General features: G+C 36.5%; 5 protein-coding genes and 12 non-coding genes across 19 annotated transcripts; 11 read left to right on the top strand and 6 right to left on the bottom strand.

The window, feature by feature from the left end:
* The first annotated feature begins 325 nt into the window (after positions 1-325).
* Positions 326-475, top strand: C14F11.24. The gene has a single exon (NR_071276.1). It is a non-coding gene; the product is annotated as an Unclassified non-coding RNA C14F11.24 (non-coding RNA).
* Positions 332-481, bottom strand: C14F11.27. Its single transcript, NR_071275.1, has one exon. It is a non-coding gene; the product is annotated as an Unclassified non-coding RNA C14F11.27 (non-coding RNA).
* A 1713-nt stretch (positions 482-2194) lies between these two features.
* got-2.2 (Aspartate aminotransferase) lies at positions 2195-3921 on the bottom strand. The gene is made up of 3 exons (NM_171702.7): positions 3645-3921; positions 3046-3594; positions 2195-2827 (listed from the first exon to the last, which is right to left on the bottom strand). The coding sequence occupies exons 1-3, from the start codon at positions 3898-3900 to the stop codon at positions 2388-2390; spliced, it is 1245 nt and encodes a 414-aa protein (NP_741810.1). The 5' UTR covers positions 3901-3921; the 3' UTR covers positions 2195-2387.
* A 441-nt stretch (positions 3922-4362) lies between these two features.
* C14F11.30 lies at positions 4363-4573 on the bottom strand. Its single transcript, NR_071273.1, has one exon. It is a non-coding gene; the product is annotated as an Unclassified non-coding RNA C14F11.30 (non-coding RNA).
* Positions 4430-4573, top strand: C14F11.15. The gene has a single exon (NR_071274.1). It is a non-coding gene; the product is annotated as an Unclassified non-coding RNA C14F11.15 (non-coding RNA).
* A 1265-nt stretch (positions 4574-5838) lies between these two features.
* rml-3 (dTDP-4-dehydrorhamnose 3,5-epimerase) lies at positions 5839-6781 on the top strand. Its single transcript, NM_076645.5, has 5 exons — positions 5839-5932; positions 5997-6086; positions 6140-6217; positions 6311-6518; positions 6564-6781. Exons 1-5 carry the CDS (start codon positions 5846-5848, stop codon positions 6671-6673), a joined length of 573 nt encoding a protein of 190 aa, NP_509046.1. The 5' UTR covers positions 5839-5845; the 3' UTR covers positions 6674-6781.
* A 2168-nt stretch (positions 6782-8949) lies between these two features.
* Positions 8950-9125, bottom strand: C14F11.20. The gene has a single exon (NR_071271.1). It is a non-coding gene; the product is annotated as an Unclassified non-coding RNA C14F11.20 (non-coding RNA).
* Positions 8971-9084, top strand: C14F11.11. Its single transcript, NR_071272.1, has one exon. It is a non-coding gene; the product is annotated as an Unclassified non-coding RNA C14F11.11 (non-coding RNA).
* A 235-nt stretch (positions 9126-9360) lies between the features above and the next one.
* Positions 9361-11753, top strand: hsp-43 (SHSP domain-containing protein). 2 transcript variants are annotated; one of them, NM_001129635.6, is made up of 7 exons: positions 9361-9513; positions 9968-10042; positions 10092-10678; positions 10728-10834; positions 10969-11043; positions 11307-11396; positions 11456-11753. In NM_001129635.6, exons 1-7 carry the CDS (start codon positions 9388-9390, stop codon positions 11575-11577), a joined length of 1182 nt encoding a protein of 393 aa, NP_001123107.2. In that variant the 5' UTR covers positions 9361-9387; the 3' UTR covers positions 11578-11753. The 2 variants fall into 2 exon arrangements, with proteins under 2 accessions (NP_001123107.2, NP_001379672.1); NM_001392785.1 differs by lacking the exon at positions 10969-11043 and having other exon boundaries at positions 9363-9513; positions 11456-11752.
* A 102-nt stretch (positions 11754-11855) lies between these two features.
* On the top strand, positions 11856-13998 carry C14F11.4 (AIP3 domain-containing protein; the record flags this gene model as incomplete). 2 transcript variants are annotated; one of them, NM_001029225.6, is made up of 9 exons in its annotated part: positions 11856-11994; positions 12207-12329; positions 12376-12444; positions 12544-12648; positions 12693-12836; positions 12885-12977; positions 13022-13152; positions 13287-13576; positions 13641-13998. In NM_001029225.6, the coding sequence occupies 9 exons, from the start codon at positions 11932-11934 to the stop codon at positions 13775-13777; spliced, it is 1155 nt and encodes a 384-aa protein (NP_001024396.2). The 2 variants fall into 2 exon arrangements, with proteins under 2 accessions (NP_001024396.2, NP_001024397.2); NM_001029226.8 differs by having other exon boundaries at positions 11932-11994; positions 12705-12836; positions 13641-13777.
* A 136-nt stretch (positions 13999-14134) lies between these two features.
* On the top strand, positions 14135-18778 carry lite-1 (High-energy light unresponsive protein 1). The gene is made up of 11 exons (NM_076642.7): positions 14135-14278; positions 16292-16464; positions 16522-16649; positions 16697-16757; positions 16807-16930; positions 17630-17718; positions 17766-18062; positions 18107-18205; positions 18255-18329; positions 18381-18476; positions 18525-18778. Exons 1-11 carry the CDS (start codon positions 14203-14205, stop codon positions 18624-18626), a joined length of 1320 nt encoding a protein of 439 aa, NP_509043.3. The 5' UTR covers positions 14135-14202; the 3' UTR covers positions 18627-18778.
* Positions 18779-19744: 966 nt separating this feature from the next.
* On the bottom strand, positions 19745-20014 carry C14F11.17. Its single transcript, NR_071269.1, has one exon. It is a non-coding gene; the product is annotated as an Unclassified non-coding RNA C14F11.17 (non-coding RNA).
* C14F11.32 lies at positions 19814-20014 on the top strand. Its single transcript, NR_071270.1, has one exon. It is a non-coding gene; the product is annotated as an Unclassified non-coding RNA C14F11.32 (non-coding RNA).
* Positions 20015-22383: 2369 nt separating this feature from the next.
* Positions 22384-22533, top strand: C14F11.28. The gene has a single exon (NR_071268.1). It is a non-coding gene; the product is annotated as an Unclassified non-coding RNA C14F11.28 (non-coding RNA).
* An 832-nt stretch (positions 22534-23365) lies between these two features.
* On the top strand, positions 23366-23515 carry C14F11.8. Its single transcript, NR_071267.1, has one exon. It is a non-coding gene; the product is annotated as an Unclassified non-coding RNA C14F11.8 (non-coding RNA).
* A 145-nt stretch (positions 23516-23660) lies between these two features.
* Positions 23661-23867, top strand: C14F11.33. Its single transcript, NR_071266.1, has one exon. It is a non-coding gene; the product is annotated as an Unclassified non-coding RNA C14F11.33 (non-coding RNA).
* On the bottom strand, positions 23750-23881 carry C14F11.31. The gene has a single exon (NR_071265.1). It is a non-coding gene; the product is annotated as an Unclassified non-coding RNA C14F11.31 (non-coding RNA).
* Between the last annotated feature and the right edge of the window lie 748 nt (positions 23882-24629).

Below are 24629 nucleotides of genomic sequence, written 5' to 3'. Positions count from 1 at the left end.
CCGAACTATTGCTATTTTTTTAAAAGTTATTAGTTCAGATACATAATTTCGAAACACCATGATTCATTTCCAGTGCTGTACAAATTGAAAATGCGTCAGAACTGTGTACAAAAATAGGGACTCATACAGAAAAATGTATCTATAATTTGAATCATATCTATTCCGGGCTTGCAATGGATCTCCGATGTACTATACAATTCAGAAATTATGAGATCTATTTTCGGAAAGTGTTGATTTCATAATTTGTACAGCAGCCTGTTGATTATTATTTTGCCGGTTTTTCGTTTTTGCTTCATAAACCGACAATGGAAAAACCGAGCCACAATGTGTGCACACAGCTCCAAACGATTGATGTGTGTGTCGTCAAAAAACATGAGTCAATGAGCCGAGCAGTAAATAAGTGAAGCTGCTCAAATAACTGTACATCACTTTCGTAATCCTGAATTCAATTGAATTGATGATTTACGCTTGGATATTTGGTACACGTCAGATAACAAATTTTGCAGAAAAAAAAACTCCCATTGTTCTATGAGACAATATGGGGGATTTTGAATTTCAAACGGGACTGCAGTTTCTGTAAAGAAAAAGAAAACAAAGGAGCAGCAATTCGCATCAAAAACAAACAAACTGACCAACGGTGAAAAATACTCTCGATTTACAAAAATAGGGGATCGGTTGAAGAACGTTTTAAATTGAAGTATAGTTATTCAAATCTGGTAGATCACCCATGCTCACCCATGAATTATTTATGAAAAATCATTAGTTCGGTTATTATTATGCTCATTATTGTAAAACTGCATAAACGACCAAAGTTGATGCTTCCAAAAAAATACAAGTGAATGTTCAGGTAATTGTGAGCACAGTTTGCACGAGTGATTTGTAAATTATCAACACGTTTTCTTTAATATCGTCATCGGAAACAAGATAGTATTATAAAAATCATTCATGGTAATTTTTATTTTCACACGGCAGGCTGGGTGTTGTTCAACTGAATATGTCTAAACATGGCAATGAACTTGTTTTCGTCAAGTTGTGTCTTCAAGCTTATCTCTCAAATATAAATCCCCAATACCGCCTGAGATGTTCATAGTCTTAGAACATCAAACTCAGGTTTTAATGTATATGCCTCAAGCTTCAGGCTGCAGTCTAAAGTTTTACAGTCTTGATAGACCAGCGTAATTTTTGCCCATTCGGAAATGTTTCACCGAAGCCTTTTTGGGACTTTTGAATGCAGCAAGAACTGGAGGAATCAAATAGAATCAAACAGATTTTCTTGTTACTGAGGGAACCTGTTTTCTCAAATTATGCTTTTTGTTTTTTTTTTTTTTAATTTAATTATGCAGCCCAAGCTGCTTGGCGTCATCGGTAGAGGCCCGCCATTGGATGGTTGTCGGCTTGATTCGGCGGCCGATATAGATGCGCTCATTAACAACTTCGAGTTGAGATATAATGGAGGATCCATTAACGTAGGAAGTACTGGACTCTGAAAATTCATTGCGCGAGGCTTGCCCATTTTCTCAGCTTATCCCACTTATCGTCTTGAAATCTACTGGAACCAATTTCGTATATATTATTTGAGCAGTTGACTGGAAGTAAGTTGTTGATTTGCGACGAGCTAAATACCATCTGAAAATTCACGGCTAGTTTGAGTTCTGTCCAGGTATGATTTTGTAATCTTTGGTTTCAGTTTTTATAAGGCATTTTGAAAACAAGCTGAAATAATTTTTGAAAAAAAAATAGATTTTCTAACCAATTTATTTTGACCCATGACCGTGACTTGAATTTGCAGAATTAAATACCAGAACTCTACGCCCATGTTTCAGAAAACCACACCGATGCGTTTATCTGAAGTCGAAAAGTTTCTGAAAATTTTGTTAAATAATTATGTATTTAACTCTCTAATGTATTTAACATAATTTGATTTTATAAAAATACTTTGTCTTTTTCCTCGAAAATCTTATGGTTTCAGAGAACTCAAAATATGTGCGTGTTATACCATTCATTGTAAGCACACTTCCAACTAAATAAATTTAAATTTGAAAGTGATATTAATTTTTTTTAATTTTTCGTTTTCAGAAAACTGACAATTATATTTCTTTCAAAACAGTTAGAAACACAACGTTTCAGAATCGAATAATTGAATTAACGTAATTGCTAAACAAATATCGTGCATATCATTTTTCAATAACCAACTCCAGTAAAGATTAAGGTCGAAACCCAATTTATTAAAAGTTCCCATTCTCAGAAAAAAAACAGGCTACAAATAAAAATGAGATAAAGCATACTGCCATTCTACAACCGGAGAATAAGAAAACCGAAAACGAGAAAATTATTCTATTATGACAGATAGAATAAGTTAAAATGGGAAGAGTGCATTTGTCACTGATTTACTTGGTGACTTGGTGGAGAGCGTGGGCAAGGTAAGCGACATTGTTCGATGAAATTCCCGCCACCGAGATACGTCCGTCCTTGGTGAGGTAGACAGAGTGTTCCTTGATAAGCTTCTCAACTTGTTGTGGGTTGATTCCAGTAAAGCAGAACATTCCAATTTGGTTGGTAATGTGCTCCCAATTACGAGTAGATCCCTCCTTGGCGAGCAAATCCTTGAGCGTAGTTCTCATGGTGATGATACGATCAGCCATGAGCTTGACATCTCCGAGCCATTGCTTGTTGAGAGCTGGATCCGCGAGGATGCGGGAAGCAATGCGAGCTCCATGGACTGGTGGGTTGGAGTAGAGTGGGCGAATAAGGATCTTGACTTGAGAAGCAACACGAGCAGCCTCATCAGCGTCCGAGGTAACAACGGAGAAAGCACCGACTCGTTCACCTTAAACAGAATAAATTATAAAAATTATGCAGTATTCAGGGTTAGGGCTACAAAAGGGTAGAAAAGATAGGATAATGCGACACCAGTGATATCCGCGTTATCATGGCCTAACTTCCAACACCAAGAAGAAACTGCGCTCTATTGCACAAAAACAATACATTTCGTATTGAACTCCAGCTTGTAAAATTCAAATTTAACAAATTAGTATGTAAACTCACCATAAAGTCCCATGTTCTTGGCAAAGGATTGAGAGAGAACAATGTTGTGTCCTTGCTCGACAAAGTAACGAACAGCGAACGCGTCATTGTCAACATCTCCGGAAGCGAAACCTTGGTAAGCCATATCGAAGAAGACAAACAAGTTGCGTTTCTTCACAATGTCGGAGATCTTCTTCCACTGGTCACGGGATGGATCAACTCCAGTTGGGTTGTGAGCACAAGCGTGAAGCAAGATTGTGGATCCTTCCGGGATTTGAGCAATGTCAGCGAGTGCTCCAGTTTCATCAAAACCACAGGTGGACTTGTCATAATAGCGGTATTGCTTGACATCGACTCCGGCAAATTTGAAGATTGGAACATGGTTTCCCCAAGTTGGTGTTGGCTGGTAGATAACCTTGGTCTTGGCGTACTTAGAAAGGAACTCAGATCCGATTCTAAGGGCTCCAGTTCCAGAAATGCTCTGAGTGGTGAAGATTCTCTTGTTCTTGATCACATCAGAGTTCTCTCCAAGAGCGAGTTGAGCAGAGAGCTTGGTGAACTCGGGAAGTCCTGCAAACAAATAAAGAGTTCAAATGGATCAATAAGTTTATAACACTCACCAACAATTCCGGCGTACTCCTTATCAAGATTGGCAGCGATCACTTGACGTTCAGCTTCCTTGACCGATGGGAGAACAAATGGCTTTCCTTGATCGTCACGGTAAGCTCCGACTCCAAGGTTGATCTTCTTTGGGTTTGAATCGGCTTTGAAGGCCTCGGTGACTCCAAGAATCGCATCTGGTGGTCCCATCTCAACATGCGACCACCACGACTTTCCTCGCACGGCGGTAGAGAAAAGCTTCTTGGAAACGCTCATTGTTGATTGGAGAAAGATTACCTGAATATTCAATATTAATGTTTCGAGTGGGAACTTAAAAGACGTTTTGAAAGTAGGCGTGGAAATCACGTTCCGATTAGAATGAAGCAACGAAACATTGATAGCAGGGAAGACTAGAGTACGTACAACGCATGATTCCTTATCCGAAGAAACAAAAATAAAATAAAACGTGGGTATCATTATCTTTACCAGGACAATTATTTGAGTGTTCAATGGTGTTTGAATGGGCTGATTGGACACTTTTTTTAAATTCAAAAAAGATACCCTAGGACACTCCATTCAGGGTACTAACCACATTTCTAGCCTTTAGCAACGGCGTGGCATCAAACTAGGCTAAAATTGTAGTTAAACTTATTGACTCTATCAAAAACAACTGATGTGAAACAACAAAATGGACCGACTGCACCGCCTATGAAAGAATGGACGCGTCTGCTCATCTTATCCCAGTCCACGAACTGGCAAGGAAGACGACAAGTGAGAAGAACTGGAGAAACTAGGTTAGAGAGTACGGAGATTCGAGAGAGTGTAGGGTGGCAGAGGAAAACTCGGGCGGCCGCGGCAACGTGAGAAACATGCGGTTCGACGATTCAGTCGTTTTTGTGTAACTCGGCGCTCGAGAACTGGTAAACAGTAAGTAAACTGCGTTCGAAAAAAAATATAAGAAAATCGCCGTACTTCGGTCGTGAAATTATTTGTTTAAATAATATAATTTTTTAAACTTTTCTATTAGCAGCACCGTGTTCGCAAAAAAAAATCTCAAAGAATTTTTGATGAACGGAAAAAAAGCGACTAATGACTGTAAAAAGGCAAGGAAAAACTGAGGCCAACAAGATAAATGAAAAAAAATTTGGTTGTTGTTGTGGTTCGTCACTCTCAAAGGTTCGATATTGTCCGCGCGCGGCCGGAGAACACAGGTTGGTAGGTCAAAAGTGCTGGTGGCACACGGATATTGGAAGTCTTAAAATTCAAGATGGTGTCTTACTTCAAAAATTGAATTTGGGATAGCAAAAAAAAATAAATTTAAAGTACAGAAAAAATATAAAACATAGAAAAAAGTTAATGAAAAATGGTTTTTATATTAACGTTTGGACGTTTGGAAAACCGCTCAAAATTGTGTGAAGAATTTCGGATATATTCTGGAAAGGAATCCACCAAAGTGTTGGAGTTTTTTCCCGTCATTTTCAAAGATTAGGACAATTTTTGAGTTTTTTTTTCGATTGTTCCAAATAAAAGGAAAATGATTTTCAGATAAAGCAACCAGTTTTCTATAATCTTTAACTAAGGTATAATTTTTATTTTTTGTTGAATTGCTTGTCGGAAATTATAGCGCATCCACGGTCGATAAAATAAAATGTAAATTGTAAGATGGTTTAAAAAATTTTTCTAACATCTGGAAACAAAAACGTTTACAACTGAACTGCCTGTGAGTATAGTGTTATCATTTTGGATTACCTCTTGTGAGCAAACTTCAATACATTCAATTCTGATAAACAAAACCTAGCACACGTCACACTAACCTGTAGTGTTCAGATAGAGTTTTTTGAAAATTACTTTTAGATTGTCGCCCGAATTTTGTGTAATTCACTTTGTGTTACAAATTTACAAATTGTTCAACATTTGTGTGACTTTCACGTGGACATCCGTAAACATTTTGAGTCCTTTGTTTCTCTCAATTTTTCTCTCGATTTGAGTGCAAAATGATTTTTGCGATAAATATGAAAGAAACTCCAAATTTTGCCTAGCCTAGAGAAAAGGATCTATTGTCTCCGGGAGGTTTCGTATCGCGGAATCGAGACCGGCCTAGAACAGGATCTGTTGTCGGGAAGAGATGAGATTTCTAGGACACGATATGAACGATGTCAAGGCTAAAAAGGTTGCCTTTCTCGAGAAGAACCGTTCATTCTTGCCTGACTCGCATTGAATAATGTCGCATCCTACTCCAGGAAAACGTTTCCAACTCGAGAAAGAAGTCATCGAGGCTATCCCGGACCTTCTTGTCATTAAGCCAAAGGTGTGTTTTTTATTGATTGTTTTTTACAGGAAGTAAAGAAAGTTAAAAAAAAAATTAATTTCAGGTGTTCCCAGACGAGCGTGGTTTCTTTTCCGAGAGTTACAACAAAACTGAATGGGCAGAGAAAATCGGCTACACTGAGGATCTTCAACAGGTATGGTTTGAACTACAATTCTTTGCAAAAACCTTTATTTTTTCATTTTCCAGGATAACCACTCGTTCTCCCATTATGGCGTTCTCCGTGGTCTTCATACCCAACCACACATGGGAAAATTAGTTACTGTGGTAAGTTGTGTTTGTTTTTCTCTTCTGTATACTAATTCAATATGCAATGCCAGATATCGTCGGAAAATCACGATTAAATCAAATTAGTTTTAGGTTAGCGGCGAGATCTTCGATGTGGCTGTTGACATTCGCAAGGACAGTCCAACGTACGGAAAATGGCATGGAGTGGTTCTCAACGGAGATAATAAGCACGCATTCTGGATTCCAGCCGGGTTCCTTCACGGATTCCAAGTTCTCAGCAAAGAAGGAGCTCATGTCACTTATAAGTGCTCCGCTGTTTACGATCCAAAAACCGAATTCGGTAAGTTTATTTTTAGGAGTTTATGCAAATGTTGATTATTTTCAGGAATCAACCCATTCGACGAGGATATCAATGTAGATTGGCCAATCAGGGATAAAACGGTTGTTATTGTTTCGGAGCGAGACACACAACATGCATCATTCAAATCTCTATAATAAATCTATAAAATAACTATTTCTTATCAATAACTATTCTTGTACTCATTTATTTTTTTATATTTAAACTGAAAACTAAAGTTAAAGATAATAAACGTTTCAGATTGTAGCAAGCAATTCAGTTGTAAGCTCCATTCATAGCTCCTTGAGAGCATTTTTCAAATAAAGTTAGCATGTTTGTAAAAACTCAGAGAATTTCGGAAAAAATTGTTGATGAGAAATAATAATGCCAAGCCAAAAATTTATCCAATTTTGAATAACACAAACAATTACAGTCCACTTTGTCACAACTATGTAATATGATGATTGGAAAATAATTTCTTCAGACAATTTTTGAGTAGTTCATCAAACTTGTCACAAAAATTCCTTTTTTGGAAGATTTTTTGACAACCGGAACAACCACGATATTGTAAATTTTCATGTGTTTCAAACATGTATTCTTTCAGTTTTGAACTAGCTACAAGAAACGTTGTGACTTTTGACCCGAAGTTTTATTTCAAAAAAAAACAAGAGGATATTTGGGAAAGTAATCAATTTTAAAATTTTAATAGAATTAAATTAATCTTACATTATTCATTTATTTATAGCTTTGGATGCCGGAAAAAGTTTTAGCTAGATTAATGTGAAGATGCACCGCAATTAAAGACGCACTTTGAATAGAGGGAGCAACACTTACGGGAAAAAACAAAAGTTTGATGAATCTAGAAATGAGTGTATTGTTAATGATTGAAGTATTTTACCAGTTTTTATGTTAAACCTGAATACACTTTTTGAAAATAGTTGGCGTAGACATCTTTCATTCATTTAAAATTTAATTTTAAAAAATTACCAATGTAGGTATTAAATTATAATGAATGCAGCTTTGTATTGAAACATTTGAAACAAAGACAAAATTCAAATTTTAAAAATTTACGTACAAAACTACATTTAATATTTGCACAACTATATTATTAAATTTTTAAATACTGAAATACAAGGAAATCAGTAATTTTTTAATACTGGTGTATAAAAGTTTTTTTCCAATCTAGAGTGAGAAGTTTCATCAGAAATACAATATACATACATGTTCACGTTTTTTGAAGTTTTTATGCATAAATTATTAATAACATTTAAATTTGTGGAAATTAAAAATTGGTTGGAACTAGCAATTCTCAAAATCATTTTTAAAATCATGAAATTCCTAAGCTTTCCGCGAAAAAACCTCAAACCATTTTTTACCCAAAATTAGTCATAACCAACAGTATTTGAATTTTTCACCCTTACTATTTCCTTCATAACTGTGTATTTTACTCACGCACAGGCAAACACTACTCTGAAAAGCAAACTGAACTCACACAACCGCCGTCACCACCCAGTTTTGGACAAATTTAGGTTTCAATTACAGTATTGGTTTAGCAAAAACCACGGAAAATGCGTCGAATGGATTAAAATTGCTTTTTCCCCGTTTTTTCTCCCAAAATCAAGCGTGGGCTGAGTGACAGAAAAATTATTCAGAATTTTTTAGAGTGCAGTGCGGAAATGATTTATGGTGCTTCAAAAAGAATTATAGGCAGAATGATTGAAAAATAGGAAAAAGTCAATTTTCGTTTCTCACAGAACAAACTATGAATGGATATTCAATCTCAACCAATTTTTTTGCAGTAAACGCAGTCAACCAGTTTCAAAAATTCCTCTAATGCGAAAAAATGTAATGTATTTCAATATCGTTTATGACAACACATAGAATGACTGTTCAGAGCGTTCCAAAAAAACTTCTGTAGGCGTTGTTCTATTAGACAAATGAGACCAAAAATGGTTCATAAAAAGCCGGTTTCGAAATATTTTCGAAATAATTGCAAAACTGTTGGAATAGTCCAGAAAGGGCGTATTCCAATCCATGTGATCACCCTATCCCTTTTTTCTTGTCGTCGTTCCTCCACTGATTAAATATCACATTGATCATCATCGTCCAACGTGAAGAAAAGGCGGGAGCGACAAAATGGAACTGCCTATGCCTCTCTCTGTCAATTGGTTCTGACTCATCTGAAATAGGGTAACTTTGACCGGCGGCCAACGCCCTTCTCTTTTCAAAATGGGTATATAACAACGCCAATGTCAATCGAATATTCAGAGCACACGACTCAGCTGTCATATTTTTTTGAGAAAAAGTGTTTTTATCTGAAATTTTCAATTTTCCGTTTTCAAACTTAAGTGACCCCTTCCGGTGAACTTTTTTGCCAACCGTCTTTGATGATTTCCATTCCGACCTCCGGTGCCCCCAAAATAACAGTGTTGACAGAGAAACACAGTCAACATTGGCAGACCTCCTTTTGATTGCGCCCCTCTTTTCGCATTCTAACTCTGTTCACGTGGTATTTACCAAAAAAGTCGTCGGTGGGGTCGGCGAAGATTCGAGACGAAGGTGAGAGCGGTTAAAACCACGCCCAAAACTCTCCAACCTTTCCATGCAAGACAGAACTTATAAAAGCTTGCAAGATTTGTGTTCCGGCTTTTAGAGGTTTTCACTTTTTGTTCACCGATTCTTAACTTCCATTAAAAATTAAAACTATGATAGCGCACATTGTGTGACATTGTGTTTTGGAACAAAGGTTAATAGTTATTAGGTTTTATGTTAAACTGTGTGTTTTTGTACTTCATCGTTTCATTGCTGCCGTTCCCCATAACCGGAATAACAATTATTATTTTACAGAAGTACCACACCCCCAGTTCAAAAAATGACTCTTGCAACCCGTCATGCCGATTTCACTCGTGACAAACTCTGGAAAGAGAACGACCTGTGGCTCGACGATTTCCGTGATTGGCCTCTTGATTGGCCAAAACCAAGGGACTTTTTCCACCGGGTATCCAATTCATTGGGGGCGGCTTATTAGTTTCCGATAGTCAATTGTTAGAAATAGGCATAGGGGGCTATTCATCCGCGACCTACCTCTACACGCTCTTCACTCTGGCTACTATTATATTTTGCCAGGCGTTTTACTGTTCAAATCCGGTCGTCGTCGTTGGTCTACTTGACAGCCCTACTCGAATTTACGTACATATACACCATTAAGAGAGTCAAATCTCACTGCTTTCCCCTTCTTGGTTTATTTGTTCCATGCCAACTGAAATTTGGCAGTTTTCACCAGTTTCCCCTAAATTTTCCTCAAATTCGAATGCTCTCTCCTTTTCAATCTGAACAAACATTTTGTTTTTTTTATCATTTGAAAAAAAAGTGAAAAGAGAGGAAATCGGCAGCCAATTTCTCCATCGATGAATCAGAATATTTTGTGAATCATTTTTTTTTTTGCATTTCAGTTCTCCCGTGACGTCGACAGTTGGTGGAAGGATTGGCCAACCGATTGGCCCCGTATGGACGCCGTCATGCCAAGAGTAATAATTCAAATCGCATGAACAGAAACACATCGAAACTTTTTTGCAGTTTTCCAGTCAACTTGATCGCATGGATCGCAACTGGAGGAGTGATCCATACTGGATGAATCTCTACCCAAGATGGGCTGAGCCAATCTTCAAGGAGGGAATTGACGTAAACTCCAATGTGGTTAATGATGATCGTAGATTTGCCGTTGACATGGATTGCTATCAATTCCGTCCTGAAGAAATTCAAGTGAAAACTCTTGATGATACTCTGATGATTGAGGGAAGACATGAGGATATTCGTGATAAAGATAACTTCACCAAAATGTACTTTGTCAGAAAGTACCAACTTCCAAGAGACGTAGACTTCAACTCGATTCAAAGTAGTATTGATGCCAAAGGACGTCTTCAAGTTGAGGCTGGAAAATTCAACAACATGGCATTGCAAGGTCGCGAGCGTATGATCCCAATCGAAGGAGCCGGGCACCATTCACCAAGATTTGAAAATGGAACACTCCGTTCGCAACGAGGACCAAACTCGCCAATTCATGTCCAGACTGAGCACGACGGGAGGAGCGTGTCTAGCAGAAGTGGATCGCGATTGAATGATAGTCCAGGATCGAGAGACGTGTATTCTTCTCATTCTTACAGGTAATCCTACAGATAATGATAGTGAGTATCTGAAAATAAAAATTTTCAGCTACCACCGCAGCGACTCTCGCAATCGTCTCTCCCCAAATGATGTTAACATCACTAGAAATGACAACCGAACATATAGCCCAGTCACTCCTCGTATCACAACAAGTGGTAAGTTTTTGAAAATACATAGTTAATTCAAATTTTCCAACTTTCCAAAACACTGCTTTCTGTCGTGTTCTCTTTCCACATTTCATTTTTCTTTCTATTTCTCTTTTCTATCTAGATCCCATAATTACCTTCAGAGCGGACAGTAACACCGGAACAGCGGTCGCCGGGTCGAAAAGCGTTCGAAACCATTCGAAACAATTTTGAGCGAGGTCATTTTTGCAATTTCGCACATCGCGTTTCTCTTTTTTAGTTAATTTACACACATTTCACACGAATTACTTCCCACTTCCCTCATCACAATTAGAGTAAACTTCCAACAGTTTACTGACAATACTTTGGATTTTCTCATCAATCACAAATTAACTACAACATTAACATGTTGCGCCTTTGGTCAAAAATGATCGTTAATGACACATTATTTGTTGAAAACTTGGATTTTGAAAATTCGAAAGTTTTAAAATTGGAATTTTAGGGTCATATAATACTGCTGGAAATGCAAATCTTCACGAGGAGCGTTCAAGCTCTCGCGCTCAGTCTCATCGCTCAGAAAGTCGCAATGGAGGTGAGTTTTCGCTATACATTGAGGGTTCTTCAATCAACTGAAGTGGTAAAATTTTTCAGGATACCGGGTCGAGTCACCAGTGAGCACTACAACTGGAATTCTTCGTAATGGAAACTCGGACTCACCAAACTCAACTCAACGCGAGTACCGATCAATTCAAATTCTCCGCAAGACATATTAATTGGACCAAAAACCTTATGCTTTTACTCATACCCGTTCTCCTTCAAAACTTCACAAAATTCTGCCTACAGCTTTTAAAACAAAACAATATATTTTCTGATGCTTCCATATACTCTATTCACAGCTTTTCCACTTTCAAATGTACACCTACTATTATACATAAACATTTATGCTTTTTGTTTACTAATTTTTAGTACGATTTTGTTGGTTTCAAATCTAGAACTTGAGGTGAGAAAAATATGATGATATAGAAAAGATGAAAAGAAAAATGATGGAGCCACAAAAAAAAACAACAAAATACAATCATTTCTCACTTTGATAATACAATCCATTCGACGCTTCTTTTCTATCGATCATGTCCCGTTATCCACCGCTGGTCACCAAAAAAGAAATCATCTACCGGCGTTTTATTGATGATGTGAGTTTAGTCTTAAAAACTAAAGAAGTTATTATTAAAATCGAATTAAAAACAACGATAATTTTCAGATATATATATATATATATATATATATATATTTAAAATGCAATTTAGAATAATAACTTTTTGATAATTGATTGCAAAAATTAAATTTTGACGAAAATTCTAAAACTCCAGTTATTCAAAGTACCAGAAACAATTTTTATTTGTAGCATAATGAACGTTTCGACAATATCGTGAGAAACCCTACATCATATCCTCCAAGAGCTCCAAAACCAGAACGTCCGCAAAATTTGGTTGTAAGTCACAACTATCACTCTGACGTGGAAGCTGAGGTGAGCATTACTCTGCAAAAAATTTGTTTCAACATTTTTGTTTCAGTACCAACTCTCAAAAATCAACAAAAAGTTGGATCGTATTATTGAAATTCTTCGGAGCCCATCGACCAAGGTATGTGCACAAACACAGTTGTATTGTTCTTGCACTAAACCGTCCGAAATGCTTACTTTTTATTCTTTCTTTCTTCTTTTTTTGAAACTTTTCATTCAGAAAACTTCCCAAGAGCCTCCAATCATTGACGTCGCACGCCAGGAGCAAACACGTCAATACAAGGATATTTGCGATAGGCTCGACAAATTGGAGGCTGAGTTAACTGTAAACATACATTGGAAAACAAACCAGAATACCAGATGTTTTAGGGTAAAACTCAGTTTGTTGCGCCTCTCCAAAATGAAATTTCATTATTGACAAATAAAGTTCACGAATTGGCCCAAATACAAGAGGGTTTAAGAGTGAAGCTAGTTTCGAGCAACATTGCAGGAGAAGACATCGATGAACTTTTGGTATGAAAGATGTTAAAAGGAAATCTTCAAAAAAAAACTTTTTTTCAGAAAGTCATCAATGAGACCAGAAGAGATATGGAAGAGAAAATTGGGAATATCAAGCAACTGAGTGACGGAAATTACATTCACCTGGAAGATAAAGTATGCCAAATCATATAGAACCCAACCATAAAACTTGTTTCCAGCTTGATGGATATCTTCGCAACCAGCATGGCATTCAACTCCAGGTAGACCATCTAATGCAGCTTCTGACTCATAGCTCTCGTCCGGCATCTGCTATTGGCTCAAGACCCGGTTCAGCTGCGGAAAAGATGAGGTAAATGATTGAATATATGCATTTATATGTACATATAGGTAACTCCTTATCTATAAAAAAGTTGATTTTATTTAAATTCCAAAATCCATATGTCGCATACCTCTGATCACCACCATGACACAAAATGTTTTTAGTAGTGTTTCCCGCTCATCGTCAAAAAGTTCAAACTTGAAAGCCAACCTTGTCATGCCAACTCGTCGTTCTCCACCACCGAAAACCCCAAGTGAAGCTAGCTACGCATCGACTCGCCCAAAAACTGAGCGTTCGTCATCTCACAAATCGGCAAGCACGGTCACATCATCTGCAACTATCACAACATTGGACAGTGCCAAAAGAAAGCCTCTCGCAAAAAATGCTTCACCAAAGCCACCAAGAAGTCCGGTGTTAGAAGTTTTGGAAAGAACAAAAAGTATTGAAACTATGAGTAAGTTTGAATTTTTTTAAATTTAGTTAAAGAGTTTAGAATAATTTATTTAAACCATTTCCAGATGAAATTCACACTTCTCAAAAGCTCGACGAATTGGCCATCGAAACATCATCTTCTGGCAGTTACATCGCTCCTCTACCCATCAACGGACGTCGTGATTCTCAACCAGCTAACATTTTGCTAACGCAGAAATATTAGGATATTAAATAATGATTGTTTTTTGCAAATGCTTTGGGATATGGGGTATTTCAATCAATTTTTCTAACCTCCGATAACTTTATTTTTTGTCGTCACAACTATATATTGACGCATGCTAGCTTCACATTATACACATGAATTGTCATCATTGCATAGCTACCGTAATATTGAATTCTAATTTTAAAGCTAATGAAGAAAATCAAACGACGCGTTAAATGAAATAGGGCGCACCAAAAAACAAGGGTCGAGTCAGAGTGAACTTTGCTCACAAAATTGGAAAATTCGGGAGCAGAATCAGTTTGAGACTGGCGGGACCTTTCGGAAGAAAAGGCGGTGCAAACATTGAGGTCATCATTCTAGAAAGCGTTTCTTTCGAAAAAAAGTCACAAGAAGACAACTCATTGTCAATTCTCGTAAAAAACAACATGCCACCACCATCATCACATTCAAACATTTTTCATTCGACGTTCAAGCACACCGTTAAAGAAACAATGGCAAATGGTAGGTCATAAATGTGCCCCTTGGCTACAGAGTTATAGACATACTTCTTGAAGTATAATATGTTCCTCGGCCATGCAATATTGGAACAGTGTTGAATTTCATTATTTTGTTTTCCTGAAATCACTTGTTTCATAATAGTTTGCCAATATAACGCTCTGATGTATTCTGGTAGTACCATAAGTAGGAACAGTTCCGAATGTGAGTTTTAAAATAAAAAATCGCAGACAACATTAACGTGAAAAACACTTCCAATCAAGAATGACGAAACCTGATACATTCCTCTTAAAAAGTGTCATCCTCTTCAATTTCGATGTGTCTCGAGATTTTCAATTGTTTCAAAATAGGACTATTATCTGTCACGAGTTTCATTTAAATAATTTACTGCGTACTGCTTAGCTCAAAATGTATTTATCTAAACGATCATGTAAGTTTCACGATTGACAATTATACAGTCCAGTGGAAGTTTGTGACACTCCAAATTTTTGGTTTGATAAAAGTTTGAATGCAAGATAAATGTAAATCTCAGAAAACACAATCTTAATTTTTTGTTATGTCTGAAAAGAAACTGATAATAATTTTGACACAAAATCATCAAGTCATTCATTTTCACGTTTTAACAAGGCTGTCGTTTTCTCAATTTTTTCCACAACTTAGATGGTCTCTTTGAACTTGCAAACACACGGGATAATTTTTTTATTACAAAAAAACGTAGAAGTGTTTCTTGTATTATGTTCACATGCAGTCTATCGGTGCACAAAAGTTATAAAACTTTTGCACCTGCGAAGTGAATTTGCAAAGTGAATTTTTCAAAGCTTTTGAATGAGGGGTATGTTAGATGTTTTTCAAGAAGTAAAGCATTTGACCTCGCTATTTGTGTGTGTGTTTTTTTTATATTATTTTGCGTTGCTTTTTGCGTTTACATGTGCTGAAACTTTAGAAACTACGTTTTAAACAGTGATATTCAGTCATAAAAGTTATTATATAAAAGAAGTTTACAAAACGTCTACAGAAAATACATGAACATTTTATTGATAAACACAAAAGACCAGGACAATGCGGAACTTATTTTTAGATATTCCTTGCAGTTAGCTTTTTTGATAATTTACTTAAAAATTTTTTAAAGTCTTAGAGACAGTCCTTTTTGTGTTTTTTTGCAATTTTGAATCAACTTTTTTCGTACTTCCTAAAGTTTTTTTTGTAGTTTCCTTCCAAATCCGTATTATCTAATATGACTGACTACACTTTTAAGTTTTTTCGACATTTTTCAAGAAGTTTCCAAAATGTATTTCTTGTTGGTATCGGCCCCTTCAATTTCAAAATTGTTGTTTAATTGTGTTAATGTGTGAAAACTTGACTTTTTGGTTGCTTTGAACGGGCGTACCTGTTTTCGCCTCTGAAATTCCATTAAAAACCACCTGCCTTTTTTGATTTATCTTCTGCAAATCAAATCTAACTTGAACGAAAAAACAATCACGAGTATTTAATTAAAAGTTGGCGCGGCTCATTTTATTCTAGTCATTTTGTGCCATGCCGTATCGGGTTTTTATCAAAAAATCTAATAAATGTTTCTATTCGAAAACCCAATAAGTCAACTTGAAGTAGATTTATTTCGGTACATTTTCTCATGCTACACCACAAACCAAACCAAATCCGTCCTATTTTTTAGTATTTCCATGTAATTTGAATTGTTGCACTACTTTTTCAAGCGAAAAGATGACAAAGTTGTTCTTTTTTCTTTATTTTCACTTGACCATTACGTTTCGTCTAGGTACAACAAGACTTAAAATAAGCTGCAATTAAAAACAAAGTCTGTTTCTACCAAAATTTCGAAATTTCCACTTCCCATTTGAGATTATAAAAACAACACGCCCACAGATCTAAAGTCACCAGTTTCTAAAGTCATCACACCGAAAATCTACAGAAAAGTCACATTTCTTACCGCTTGAGTGGGCTTTACTCTGACTAAAAATATTTTGATATAAATAATAATGAAATCACCAACAAAGCTTTTAGCCAAGAAGACCATGATCGCAAAAATCCTGTCGAGTCGTAACAAATGGGCGATTTGCGATCGAACGCTCTACCCAATTTACTATCTTCTGCTCATTCTTGGTCTAAATCAATCAATCCGCCCGAACAATTCTCTGCTGTTCCGTATTTACAGCTGGTTGGTCTTTTGTCTCCTAGTGAGTTTGAGTTCATTTTCAACAATAGGAAATTAATGTGGAAATTTAACAATTCAGCTCTTCACGACTCTCCGGAAATTCAATCAAGTTGGCGTGCGCCCGAACGGAACCCGCGAAAACCTTCAGGAGTTCTTTGCAAACCCGAGATCTATGATCACTCTTTGCAATGCATTGATAATGTTGAGGTGACCATAAAAATGTAATCCCCTTTTTTGTAACTGAACATTTTCAGCGGATTGCTGGCTTCATTGCAACTATACACGCTTGGGGCAAAACGTTTGAAACCGTTGAAGGTGACAACGAAGATAAAACAGAAGTGTAATTTATTGAATCAATATTTAGATTTTGTGCCAGTTTTCGTTGAATGTTCGTACCAAACAAGCCGAGCGTCGTCAATTTATGATCAACACTTTTTTGGCTGTTTTCAGTGGACTTTTGGCTCTTACCATGGCGGCCACCTACGCCAGTAAGTTAATGTTTCCATTAATGAATTTGTAATTTTGAATGTTAAAGTAATATAGGTAACAATACAACGCTTGAAATTAATTTATTCCTAAAAATGGAATATGTATTTTACTACATGAACTGAAAAAATAGCATTACCAAGCCTGAAATATATGGAACTTTCCGGAGGGCATGAGAAGAATGGGGCGAAGACCAAACATGCCTAGCGCTAATATTTTCGGGACGATGTTCAAACTTTCGAAAACTCTTTGGCACCGGAAACCAAGTTGTAAATCGTTTGGCATTGCTAAAACATACATTGTTTTGAACTTTAAATTTAAAGTGTTTATAAGAAAACATAGTATTTTAGTAACCGAAGACTGTGACCGTCTTTCAGGTGTTCTGAATGCGTTTTTTGAACCGAAAATTTTTTGAAACTAATACTGGCAACGACCAAATTTGGCGAAAAAAATTTTCAGTTGCAAAAGTACTCGAATTCCAAACTCTTGAGCAACCAGCAATTGTCAAAGTTGCCAAAAGATAAAATATTTGACAACCAGCAACTGAGTACTAACTTACTAAGTTGCCGGTTGCCTTAGAACATTGACGCACATCTTAACATCTTACAAACTAAACTAACTTTGTAAACTCGGAATTATTGTACCTGATACTGTGAGAAATAATCGGGTTATCTGATTTTCTATTGTATATTTTATTCCAGTGTCAAAATGGGGATACATCTTGTACATTGTTGGAACTCCAAACTTGGACACTGAAACCATTTTCTGTGTTCTTCTGGATTCTTATGCGGTATTCAACAATAGTTTTTATTATTACGTAATCCACATCCTATTTAGCTCTTCGTCTCCCGTGCCGCAATTTCCGCCTTGGCAATCTTGTTCTACCAACACTGTTCCGTCATCCGTCGTTCGATCAAGCATCTGATCAATGAAATGGTACCTGCCGAGCAAGATGAGTGCCCGCTTCCTGAATCGTCGTTACAAAAAATTCACGATTGTCAAATCAGTTATCAAAGAATTTTTAACGGAAAAGCTGTAATTGAAGAGTACTACTCGTTTGTTTTGTTCTACTCATATGGTGTTTGCATTCCAATTTTCTGTTTCTTGATGTTTGTCGGAATGAGTGCCCAGTCGGTTAGTTTTCAATAATAAATTACGGTCAAATCATATTAGTTTAGATTTGCTGGTCCGAAGTTGTTTCCATTGTGATTTGGATTGTCAATGCCATTCTTGTCCTCTTGCTGTTCAGCTTACCAGCATTCATGATCAATGAAGATGTAAGTTCATTTATTGTCTTACTGATTTTTCAAAACAAATAATTTCCAGGGAGATCGTCTTGTTGCTTCGTCCTTCCGAATGTATCACGAAACTTTCCATGAGGAAAGAGATTTGACCGTTTTGGTAGTAATGATTGGAGTGTAATTTAAAAACTGTAAATGTGTAATATTGCAGTCTCAAATGACATTCTTCACCTTCCAAATTCACTCGACCAAACTGACATTATCCGCTTGCAACTACTTCTACATGGATCGCTCCATTCTTCTCTCGGTAATCCGATTATAAAAAGAACACAAAACAATCGCCCCATGTTTTCAGCTCTTCTCGGCAATCCTCACCTACTTCCTCATCCTCTGGGAATTTGATATCAAGAACAACCAGAGTCTCCAGAATATCGCAAACCACACGATTCACACATAAAAGCAGTGACAGCTGAAGATAAAATGGTTGTAAACAAACAAACAAAGTGCGCGAAAATAACAGTTTATTGGACATAAAACGTCCCATATTGTCTCATCTTCTTTTCCTGAGAATGTTGCTTCTGCTTAAATAAATATTTGCAACTGTTAAATCTTGTTTTGAGTTATTGAAGGTTGTACAGGTTAAATAATTTTTTGCAAGACTAAGAGAGGCGCAAAAAAATCCATACAACTGAAGAAAATATAAGTATACTGTAGTAGCGTACCCCAAAAATAAATTTTCTATTCATTTGCAATTTAAAAAAAGTAATATCGCATGTGGCTAGGGTTGCATTTACAGGATTTGTTATCCACTTTTTCTAAGCCTTAAATTGTGAAATAGGTTACGGTACATTTTTTAATGGCTGAAAGTTTTGGAAACAGAAAAAAACTTACGTTGCTAGTACCAGAAATTACTGCAATAACTGATGCACAATTTTTTTGTCATCAACTGAAACTGCCGATATAATTAATATCCAAAAAATCAGATTTTTTTTTGCAAAATTCCTGCCTCACTATCAAATTTCTGTCTTTTTCCTATACGACATAGCTTGCTTGAAATGAAACACACCCATTTTTGCTGTTCAATTATCCGTTTTTTTTTTGTTCTGTTCTCCACATACCCTCATTTCAAGAGTCGTCAAAAGTATCATTTGAATGGGAAATGAGTGCTCGAAAAGAACACTACTCTCCAGCAAAAAGCATATCATCTTGTTCACTCATTACCAAAAAAAAATATATATCAAGGTATTCCTTGTTTTCCGTCAACCATTAAGAACAGTGCAGAAAACGGAAAACCAAAAACAAAGAAATGGAACATACTACGACTCATGTTTTCTTCTAGTAAATTCCTTTCTCTAATTTTATGTTCATCGGTAAGATGTTTGTAAGAAGGTTGTTTTATTGTAGTAGATATGTCAAAAGTTTTATGACATCCCCCCCCCCCCCCGATCAAATTTCTAGTGATACCCAAAGCAATTTGCCACCTGTTGTTGTAAAGTGTGCCTAACTTCAATTGTTCGCGACTTTGACTCAATTTCCGTCTCATCCTCATTCCCGAATTCTTTCCAGCTGTCGGAAAGTCAAAAATAGAATAAATCAACTAGACAAAAACATCAATCATTATAACATGTCTCTGTGTTCCCTGTTCCTTCCGTCCCTTTATTACACTACGAATCGATAATTGCGTTGTGCTCATTGAGCAGAGAGAGAGAGGCGCTCTCGAAAAACGTCTTCACCGCTCCAGTTGGTCGAACCGCGGTCGGATCGAGTGAAGACGGACCAGCTGTCGACCGCTTTTTGCCTCTACCTCACTCAATCTCTCTTCACACTGTTTTTGCGCGCACATTGGAAGAAGGCGCGTTGTACTAGAACGGCCGTTCCAACGATAGAGAGTTCAATTTGCCCCTCAAAACATTGAGTTTATCTTGTATCCCTCTTTTATTCCTTTCATCCTTAGATTAGTCAAGATCTCTCACCAAAATTTTGATTTTGAGCATTTTCCTTTGAGCATAAGGACTAAGAAAAATTCTAAAAATATGTAGATGCTTGAACAACTACGATTATGCAATACAAAATAGTATGTGTTTTTTTTATTCCCAAATAATCAGCAGATACTTTATTTTCAAAACAGAAAAAAAATCAAAAAATTTCCGTTGTATTATTTTTTAATGTTTTTAGCGCACTGTTTTATACATACAATTTTAAAGTTGAAATTCATATTTTTGAGTTCATCAAAATTTCTGAAAAATTGAACAACTTCTTTGTCTAAAATATTATTTTCTTGTAGTATTTCCAGATTAGTCAAAACTCAAATACAACTAAAATTGATATGTGTTGCAACGATATTTCCAAACATTAAGCAAGTTAAGATTTGTCTTCTTTCTATTTAGTACCTGATTACATCTTTTTGTACAATATTTTCAAATATTGACATTGAGAACACAGATTGTATTTGTATTTAAAACATGGAAATAAAAGATTTTCAACAATTATTGCTTTACATCACGTCTTCAGAATTTTTTGCGGTAATCCCAGATTAGGCAAAACTCGCATTCAACTATAAAGTCTGAATAATTCGCATGGCAATTGCCAAAAGATTAACCCAAGTACAAGTTCAGCTACAGGTCATGTTCAGTGCTTGGAATGTTTGAATTTTTTCTAATAACTAAATGCACCTGGCGAAAAGCAATTACCAAAAAATCAAAGAAAAATTAAATAAAATAAAAATATTTTTGAGTTTTGGCTCAAAATTTCGCTTGATATCAATTTCTTATTTAGTTTTTTTTTAGGTTGATGCAATAATGACCAGTAAATCATTACAAGTTACAATAACTTGTTGTTCGCGTGGCGAGACCCAAAACAACGAAAAATTCCCATCTGCATAACAATCGTCACTCCTTTTTTATTTTATCGTTGTCTATAAAAATTCAAAAAAGTGTCGGCATGGTGGCAAAAGACTGACAGTCATAATAGTCATAAGAAGACTCATCAAAAACATCTCCAAGCAGTGTCTTTTTGTGCGCAAACAGACACACGCACATCGGCGCCAGCAGTTTACTCTCATGCACTCACAACAGTTTCAAATAGTATATGTTCTTTACCTTTTCATCTTTACCTCTATTCCTCTTTTACTTCAACTCCCCCTTCAATCTGCCCAACCTATGTCCCTCTCATACGCTTTATGGTACTTGAATGTTATGGTCGGTGTTATTACGCGGCTCCGACAACTAGTCGTCTCTTTCGTTCATACAATGCAACGCCCCTTGCTTTCTTAGGAACCGAACCCCGCCAAAAGCGGACGGAAGGTCGTATTTGGTAGTAAATCTTGCGGAAGGATTCCTTCAAATCTTTGTTTCCGTTTATTGTGTTCTTGAGTACGAACAGTATTTCATTTAAATTCAACATACTCGAGGGTTTATCTTTAAAATTATTATTGACTATTGGTAAATGCGGAGTAGGAAATTGTTTTACTACTCTAAAAACTCCGAATTTAAAAGGAAATGCCTAAATATTGAAAACTATACTTTTCCAAAATGATTATTTTTATTTAGTAATCACCCATGTTTACATTTCTGTCGTTTTTTATTGATCAGTTTTTTTCGGGGTTATACTACAAAAATTTACCAATTACGCAAAATGAATCAAATTTTTGCATGTATCAACAGAAAAAATAAAAGTAAACGTGGAGTACCCAAATCTGAAGTCTGAAGTTTGAAATCTAAGTTTTTTTCAGATTTAAAAGGGCCCAAAATTACAAAAACAAAGTTATGGCGGAAAATTTTTCGGAAAAACACCTATAGTATGATAGTGGTATGTTACGAAAAAACTAATTTTCACACGCTGCTTTATGATCAAAATGATGGAATTGAATATTTCCGCCAAAGTTAGTTTTTTAGACCTTTTCCAAAAAAAAAAAACTTTGGGAAATTTTTCTGATGCCTCATTAAGAAATTTGTGCTTTTTGCGTTTTCGATCCCACAGAGTAACCCAAAAAATATGTTGCTACTCTAGCTCTCAAGAATTTAAGAAATGAACTTTTCGTTTTTTGTGAAACACTCTTCAAGTACACACGTTCAAATTTTTGTTCTCATTCCCAACACCCCAAGCCACTTAAAATACTGTTTACAAAAAAGTTGACGTACAAAAGCCATGTACTCTGTTTTGCCACCTTGTGCATTTGTCGATCCTTACCATTACCTCTTTCTTTGCCTCCAGTCATTTCCTGCTCGGAAAAAATTTGACACCTCGGTCGGAGTCTCTAATGATTTATAACAAAGAATCAAAAGAAACGGTGAACAATAGGCTGTGCAGAGAGTGAGCTGCAATCCAGCACTGAGGCTGCTCTCTGATATTGTGCAAACATGTACATGTGTCGTCTCTGACCAGCTCAAAAATTGGCGCGTTTTGGATGGTAGGTCCCTGGGGTGTGACCGGCCGCGGGGCCAGGGGATCCGCCGCGGCAATTGTGTTGCACCCGTCATAGATTCGTCGCCTTTGTACATTTTTGGGCTTTGATATTTGCCAAAAAAACTGTCATGCAATGGGTTTCACTTAGATTTAATTTTTATTCTGAATAAATAGTGAGAAAATACGCTGAAAAAGTTTCACATCGACGTTTTTTTTCATTGAAAGGTGCCCCTGCATCTAATTTTTGTGAGGACCTATTTTTAAAAAAATTTATTTTAAATTATATTATACATTTTTCATTTAAAAATTCACATTTAGCTCGATTCACCGGTTCATGGGCAGCACCAACTCTTAGTTTTGTTTTGTCTACTTTACAAAATTCACGTTTACTATTATCACCTACACCACACCTACATATTAAAAAACAGTTCCAATAAGTATTACGACAATAATGCATGCCACCCATGATTTCCTTTCCTTTTCACATCTACATTTGTTTCACTTTGCTGCAAACAAAATGTTCGTCTTTTTTTGATCTCCTCTAGCACTTCTCACAAACTACATATTTACTTGACAGTTTTGCGTAAACTTGTGTGAACCACTTGAAACATTTTTCTCGCGGCTTTTGGCTCCCGTGTCAAGCTGAGACCTTTGACATCTGTGGTCTAAAGCCGACGCCCCTTGTCTCTTGTTTGCCACCCAAAGTTCTTCATCACCTGCTTGCTACAGATTTACAATTTCCCACCACCACCATAAAAATCATCGGACGCCTTTATCCAATTCTTTCATCTCTCTCGTAATATATTAGCATATTTGGGATGGAATGCACTGGGGAACATTAAGTATTCTGAATATGTCGGCGTCTTTGGATATGAGTGAGAAAAGCACACAGCGTCTTTGCTTGATGAGTTCGTTTGTCGTTTGGCTATCTAATGTGAGAAACATGTTGAGAAGATGCACACAATGTTGCTTTGATATTCTTTCTACTTACGTAATGAAAATTCATTTTGATTCCACTATCTAGTTCCATGTGCTTCATGCTGGGCTGGCTCTGTGACTTTTTTTCTTTTAGTAGTGTGTAATTCGATCCGTATGTTTCATCTTCGATCGGTTTGAGAGACAAGACTTGAAGTAATCTCCAAATTTTTTTGTTGTTTGGCAGTCGTTCTGCAAAAAAATGAGTTTTTGTGCGCAATTCGGAATTTTTTTGCCTGAAAAGCGGTGTCCCATTATTTCCGGACTTTTCACAGAATGAGAGAAAGGACCAAGTTTTGCCGCTGGCAGTTTGCAGTATGTAGGATGTAAGATGTATTTCGCCTAAAAAACATTACTTTTATTTGTCGTTTCCGCTTGTCTCCTCGTTCCGAGTTCCTCTAGTTTCTCATTATTTTCATTTTTCCTCTACACTCCACGCTTGGCCCGTTTTTTTTTTCGTGTTGCCCCTCAAATTGTATTTAGAACACACTTAGGACGAGAAAAAGGAGAGAGGAGGTGTACGTACGCATCTGTGCGCTTTTGTGAAGAATGCATAATGTGACTCCTTTGATACTCGTCTTCTTTACTCTTGTCTCTTGGTTCGGACAAAAAAAACCCGTGACCTCTAGAGCACAAAAATCTTGACAAGGAAGTTAGGAAAAAACATTTTGAGTGCTAGGTGAGACTAACAAAGACACAAGTTTTCGGGATTCTGGAATGCTTTTTTGTAGCATAATTATGGTATGTATACACTCGGAATATAGAAACTACGTGTCGTGTACACACAAGTCCTGAATATAGGCGGCGTCATTTTGGAACGTCATTTTTTGAGATAATGACCAATATGGGACCCCAACCATTATCATATACCGACATCTCACGGGTTCCACGACCCAGGATGTTTAGCGTTGGGCTGTTTCGAGAGTGGGTTATTATAAAAAACCACAACCACCCTATAACGGCTACAGTTTTTTAAACCAATTTCTGAAAACCTATCCATACTCGGAAAATTCAGTGACAATTTTTTCTCTCATTTTCCCCTTCAAATGTCTCAACCACAGTATGTAACCTGTTTTGATGT

This window comes from Caenorhabditis elegans, chromosome X (genome assembly GCF_000002985.6).
Source record: "Caenorhabditis elegans chromosome X".
Taxonomy (NCBI): domain Eukaryota; kingdom Metazoa; phylum Nematoda; class Chromadorea; order Rhabditida; family Rhabditidae; genus Caenorhabditis; species Caenorhabditis elegans.
Note: the sequence above shows the minus strand (reverse complement) of the source record. Positions and strands in the feature narration are given on the sequence as shown.

Bases quoted from the DNA above. Each gene is read 5' to 3' on its own strand.
- hsp-43 (NM_001129635.6), top strand. From the start codon at position 9,388: ATGACTCTTGCAACCCGTCATGCCGATTTCACTCGTGACAAACTCTGG. The intron at 9,514-9,967 runs GTATCCAATTCA...TTTGCATTTCAG, and splicing joins CAAGGGACTTTTTCCACCGG to TTCTCCCGTGACGTCGACAG. The intron at 11,397-11,455 runs GTGAGTTTTCGC...AAAATTTTTCAG, and splicing joins CTCAGAAAGTCGCAATGGAG to GATACCGGGTCGAGTCACCA.
- rml-3 (NM_076645.5), top strand. From the start codon at position 5,846: ATGTCGCATCCTACTCCAGGAAAACGTTTCCAACTCGAGAAAGAAGTC. The intron at 6,087-6,139 runs GTATGGTTTGAA...TTCATTTTCCAG, and splicing joins ACACTGAGGATCTTCAACAG to GATAACCACTCGTTCTCCCA. The intron at 6,218-6,310 runs GTAAGTTGTGTT...AATTAGTTTTAG, and splicing joins TGGGAAAATTAGTTACTGTG to GTTAGCGGCGAGATCTTCGA.
- got-2.2 (NM_171702.7), bottom strand. From the start codon at position 3,900: ATGAGCGTTTCCAAGAAGCTTTTCTCTACCGCCGTGCGAGGAAAGTCG. The intron at 3,595-3,644 runs GTGAGTGTTATA...ATTTGTTTGCAG, and splicing joins GGAGTACGCCGGAATTGTTG to GACTTCCCGAGTTCACCAAG. The intron at 2,828-3,045 runs GTGAGTTTACAT...ATTCTGTTTAAG, and splicing joins CAAGAACATGGGACTTTATG to GTGAACGAGTCGGTGCTTTC.
- lite-1 (NM_076642.7), top strand. From the start codon at position 14,203: ATGCCACCACCATCATCACATTCAAACATTTTTCATTCGACGTTCAAG. The intron at 17,719-17,765 runs GTATTCAACAAT...CATCCTATTTAG, and splicing joins TTCTTCTGGATTCTTATGCG to CTCTTCGTCTCCCGTGCCGC. The intron at 18,206-18,254 runs GTAAGTTCATTT...AATAATTTCCAG, and splicing joins CATTCATGATCAATGAAGAT to GGAGATCGTCTTGTTGCTTC.